Source organism: Thermobia domestica, chromosome 5 (assembly GCF_964235325.1).
Source record: "Thermobia domestica chromosome 5, izTheDome1.hap1.1, whole genome shotgun sequence".
Taxonomy (NCBI): domain Eukaryota; kingdom Metazoa; phylum Arthropoda; class Insecta; order Zygentoma; family Lepismatidae; genus Thermobia; species Thermobia domestica.
The window spans coordinates 33,458,868-33,464,867 of record NC_137458.1 but is presented as its reverse complement, the minus strand read 5'-3'; the positions used below and the strand labels follow the sequence as shown (position 1 = coordinate 33,464,867).

General features: G+C 35.9%; 1 protein-coding gene across 2 annotated transcripts in view; it reads left to right on the top strand.

The window, feature by feature from the left end:
• The first annotated feature begins 358 nt into the window (after positions 1 to 358).
• Positions 359 to 6,000, top strand: part of LOC145685841 (uncharacterized) — a 263,253-nt gene continuing 257,611 nt past the window's right edge. Inside the window, exon 1 of one of the 2 annotated variants that reach the window (XM_081758452.1) lies at positions 359 to 769. Coding sequence is in view for 1 of the 2 variants with exons in the window: in XM_081758454.1 (XP_081614580.1) it covers positions 718 to 769 (52 nt within the window). In the remaining variant the exon portion in view is untranslated. The remainder of the gene's footprint in view (positions 770 to 6,000) is intronic. The other variant, XM_081758454.1, reaches the window with a different exon arrangement.

Here is a 6,000-nt window from a genome sequence, read left to right as displayed (position 1 = left end):
CACTGTTGGTGTGATAAAGGGATTGGAACTATGAACCATATATTATTTGAATGTGAATTGTACCAAAATATAAGAAAAAACTTATATGAACTTTTGATCAAAGTGCATGAAAATACTCCACTTTCATATAAATTTATATTGGCATCTCATAATTGGAATTCAATAAAACTGATTATAAAATTCCTGATGGAAACTGGTATCAACTTATAAAAAAAAAAGAAAATTATTCATATCTTACTATCAACTTTACAGCCATAAGAATACAGGAATCAACAATTATTTATGAAAATTAACATCATTACCCGAGAAGAAGAATTATGATATAGAAAAAAAATAATAATACATATCTATTAAAAAAAAAAAAGAGAAACTTAAATTCAATGAAGCTATATTATGATCAAGTTAAATATAACCAACACATCTGGAAGTAAATCTCAAGTTAAATTTGGACAAGGGCAATTTGGAAAATAAATAAATAAAATAAAAACCTAATATAACAACATAAACAATATAGCTTCTAAAAAATAATCATTTAACTGTAATAAGGAAGACATGTATTGGCTGAACAAACAAATTACATACATTTATAGCATACTAGCTTATAATAGCTGATGCTGACAAGGATCACCGATAATGGTGAAGAAGAAAGAAAGAGAAAGTGATTGTTTATGTAATGATACAAATTTTATTTAAAGCAGTAGATATATTGAAGGGAAAATGGGGACAATAAAGGACGTGCTCTTAGTTTTATTGTTTTTTGGGATTTTAGGTAAGTTTTATTTTAGTGTTACTGAATATTTTCTCATACAACCCGTTTCGACACATTAGGACACGAACCGCAACAGTCTTATTATGATGGTATTGCTCTTGCCTACGTGGAGATCCCATATCAGTTATGGGCTATATACGTTGACGAGTGTGCAGAATTGCCTTGTATTTTACAATCTGGTTTGTTGTCGTGTATTGAGAATGCTAGAGGACTCACATTTGGTTTGTATTACCGGCGATTCACAGCCCTGCGAAAAAGTTTTTTTTTTTTTTTTTACTTTTTTTAATTTTTTTTTAAAGCACTATCTGATTATTACATTAGCTGAATCGGGATTTGTGCAGTATCGCCGGACCACTTTGAAAACGAAAGAAAAAAAAAATCTCAAAAGTGTATTGCATTCAGTTATATTTGGTTGGATTACGTTAAGTTACGCTAGATTATGTTACATTAAGCGTGCAGTATTACTTTAATATGGATTCATAGTATTAGTAGTAGTAAAAGCAGGAGTAAGAGTAGAGTAGTAATAGTAGTAGTAGGAACGGGTAAGAAGCCCGGCAGGGGTTGGTTGGGTTCTGTTCTCGACATGAAATGAGCAAATTAAAGACTTGCCAGTAAAAGTGTACCTCTCCGCGAAATAGTCCATCCGCCTCCACATACAGTACCGCTAACAACATCAAAAACAATCAACAAATCCAACCACTTTCTTAACTTTTACTATTCCCCGTACCTCCCTTATACTCATTCTTTCTCACAAACTTAGATAAATTCTCCAATTGACCCGGTAAATTTCCTAAAATTGGTTCGGCGATACGGCACTTAACCCTCTGAATCGAAAACACCGTCGAACTTGAGTTCTGATATCGTTTCTTGAGAAAGAGCAAATAAGCATTCTCCATATCCCTCAATGGATTCTAATATTGAGTTTTTCGTGCAGAATTACAATACACTGTCAAATAATAATAATAACTGGGAAGGTTCTAGAACACGGGTCCTCCCATATAGGTTAGTAGCTTTGGTTCCTTTCTGTACCAAAGTTTAATACTTCACATAGTATTGCCGAGCGAGTGAAGGCGAGTTAGAGCCCGCAGGGCACGTTGCTGCCTGTCTTTGGCAAGTCTTTACTACAGCTAAATGGGAAGGGGGCCCTGTGTTCTAGAATCTTGCTTAAATTACTTCACTTTATATGCTCTAATTGATTTCCTAAATCATTCGGCACTCATACTTTCAAGGTTCTTGCTCAAATAATTGCGTACGGATTAATAATCTGCGTGCAAATAATTTCACTATTTACAAGTATAATTACGTGAGGTTCACTCGAGTAGACGGTGAGGGCGTGGTGACTCAGTAGTAGAGCGTTCATCTCCGGTGCTTGGAGTCGCTGGTTCGACCCCAGCTCGCGCCGCGTGGACTTTTTGGGGGACAAATACCGTGCTCGGGCATCTCCCGTTTCCTCCCACTTTTCAATTCATTTCTCATCATCGCCGTCTCCTTTAGCCTAAGCGGCTTGGGACATAAAACTTAGATTTCATTTCGAGTAGACGGTTCTACCAAATAGAATAATTTCACTTAAAATACAATATGAAACATTTATTGTGAAGGAATGACTGTCAATATCAGTAGTTACTCTCAGTACACAGATATTGACATGAATTTTGAGTGATATTGAAAGTATTGTATGTGTAACTATGAGGTTCACTCGGGCAGACGTTTGTACCAAATAGAAATTTTACAGGTATAATGCAATGTGAAATGTTTTTGTGAAGGAATTATTGTGTGAATATTAGTAATTCCTGCCAGTGTACTATATTGAAATGAGTTTGGGGTGATAGTGTAAGTTTTATTTATTTATTTATTTATTTATCGTATGAGTAAGTGTGCTCTTCTAATATCCTCGTTACGCGTAAACCCCCACGTCGCTATCACGCCTCCCTACGGGCGCGCCACCTCGCTACCTCTCGGTCATCCATGCTGCGCTACTGCTCAGACTCGGTTAGGAAACATTCGTGTTTCTCAATGGCCACCTACCACAATCTCGTTCGTGTTTTATGCACTGTAGTTTTTATGCCGTACTTCACACTGTATTGGTACTGAGCCCTCTTTATGTCAATCTGAAAGTAGTAATGGAGCTCATCATTTAATACATGCTTTGCTAAGAGAAATACAAAGCTCAGACTTAAACCGGAAACTTTAGAAATGTTTCAAAATTTGTAGAGGGGGCCGCGGTGGCTCAGTGGTAGAGCGTTCACCTCTGGTGCTTGGGGTCCCGGGTTCGATCCCAGCCCCCGCCAAGTAAACTTTGTGGTGGACAAACACCGTGTGCGTGGGTTTTCTCGGGGTTCTCCCGTTTCCTCCCACTTTCTTCATTCCACCATTTCATTCATTTCTCATAATCACCGTCTCCTTTAGCCTAACCGGCATAACCGTGGGACGTACAACTCAAAGATTTCATTTCATTTCAAAATTTGTAGAGCCGTCTGCTCGAATTATATGTATATGATAAAAGGATGGTACCGTAAGGCGGGGTTATTTTGCACAAGATTTAGTGAATTTTAAACAAAATCGGATGGAACTTATAAACGTAATGATTTAGAATACTGCATTTTAAATATATAATTTGTAGATATATAAAAAAAAAATTCAGTATAATCATAGTATTTCAAACATAAACTTTGGTTCAAAGTTATTTCATAGGTGGGAATACTTTGAACAACATACAAAAAAGTATGTTGAACATACGAACGTAATATTTTTGTGCAATGTTTTCCATTCAGTATTTATACATTTCACTAGCTACGCAACACTACATGTAGTCTACAAATATTGATATTAGAATGATGGTACCGGTATCAGTACTTTGTATGAATTATCGATGTTCGTAAAGGAAAGTATGTATTTTGTGGTACCGGCACAGAAACGACATTCTGATAGTTTAGCATATGCCTCACAAATGTGCTAACTGAGAACACACAAAATCCTCGTGAACTGATTTGCCTCGGTTGCTCTTTATTTCCAAGAATATCATCCCAAACATAGTTAGTGGAATATTTACGGGATTTCGGGCTTTCACGCTGAAGCCCACCCCACCACGTTACATGATTTCTTTTTCTTTTTTTTTTTTTTTCAAATCTAATGATAGTCATTCCTATGCTATAAGCTTCAACCCCCCCCCCTCCAAAAAAGTGTAGTGTTTTCATTTAAAAAAAATTCTGATTATAGCTTCCTCTAAAACTATTTCTTTGGTTCCTCCACCGTTCGTAATTTTTTTCCAACAAGAAATCCATTTGGGCATTTACGTGAATACGAAATTTATTTGAAATTAGAGGTCAGGGGGTAATTTCTTTCGTATGGGGTTACGTTGGACCAGTGCAAAGTAACCCCGAATAGAAGCTGAATCCTCCTCCTCCCAGTTTTTTTTCATTTTCTTTATGACTTTATAACACTTAAATTTTCAATTTTAGTTATTGCTTCAAAGTTCCATTATATACAGTAGTATTCTACGAAACTGACTTACCTTTGACTGATACTGTTGTAGGTGATATCTTTGACTGATACTGTTGTAGGTGATATCTTTCAAATTTTGTCAGGGTTTACAGTTACTGCTTTCTATACCTCTACACCAATAAACCCTCCAAGTAATTAGAACTGGCGTTAATCGCCAACTTTATAACCAAAATACAGTTAAATGTTCTATCTTACGGTGGCAGTTGGAACTCTCTTTACAGTTGATGGTTTTACCGACAGAGGACTGTGAAACTCTTTCCATATTTTGTACGAAGTTACCCCTTGAACTGCAAAGTAACCCTGTCTTACGTTATAATATTTCACTGTTGGAAGAATTTTCCACAAAATTAGAATTTTTGTGTGAGTGTATTGTAAATCTGTACCCAATTTTTTTGCAATGTGTTTCAGAGTAGGCTAGGGCTAAATTCCGTACTTGGAATGTACTTTAAATGAGTTAAAATTTGAAGTCGCCTATGTGAGTAGTGACACAATAACTTGTGAATTATATTTCTGAAACAAAATCTCCAAGATTAAAAGTAAAAACGGTTGGAAACCATTAAAAAGCTAACAACTACTAGTTAAGTAACCGCAAGTATGTCCAAAAATGAGAAATACGTAATATGATTTATGTTCCACAGGTGGCCCCGTAAACTAACAAAATTTAGTAACTGAATTACACATTATTTAAGCATCAGGTAAGCAGGAAAGGTAGTGAAAGTCATTAATTACAGAAAAAAATTAAGTTTATCCTTTGACTATATGAAGGCTCATAGCGAGGCGATATTATCTAAACTGATGGTAGAACATAATGTGTCAGTGTTTGAAACTCAGTCTTAGTAACTAATCTAGGAAGTGTACTAGGCAACATGGGAAAGAAAGGTGGCAATTGATTCTAGCAACACTCCATACTGCCCCGAAATATATCATCCCGTCGGAGCTTCACTGCAGCAAACTGGTTGGCTGTTTTGTTACTCCAAAGGTTCGTTACAATCTACTACGGTTTGCAAGGGGGAACGGGTGAATCATTGTTCTTGTTATCTGTGAATATGACGTGAGTTTGCAACAGTAAGTAGTTGAATGGCAGTACTTTTGCGCAGACTATAATGCAATGTAGATACTTCTTTAGTGAAGAGTGCACAGAATTAATATGTATATAATTACAACTGAAGTGGGGAAGTTAGACAATAACGTAATTATAAGTAATGAAAAAAGCAACATTTTAAAGAGCTTTATGTTCCTCCGATTATTGGAGCAGGGGATCAGTGGAACCTTAATCCGTGCCATTTACAAGAAAGACTTGGTGAGCCAAAAGTTTTCGTGTAATTTGTACAAGGTAAAGAAGTTAAATGTCTTATTTGAAATAATGTTAAAAGCTTCATCGTGTTGGTACTATTTTGAATGTAAACACGTTTACGTCAGGCATTAGTGTGTAATGAAGCAGTTAGTTTTCCTTATTCAAAAGTTCAAGGGTTGCAGTTCTCTCTAATGGATCTGACATTTCTACTTTTACTTTCATTACAAACTTTATTGGTAAAGAAGAGGAACTATTACATTTCGTGGAGCGGCTCGGTTTACTGAAATCGAGCTGAAAGTATAAATATGGGAAGGCCTGAATGGGTCATTCTGTCAGCTTACCTTGGGCGATGTGGTTCAAAGTCTCAGATTCTCCTCAAATTTTTTCATACATAAATACCCTAAAATACGCTAAATTTATTTGTTCAGATTTTTTG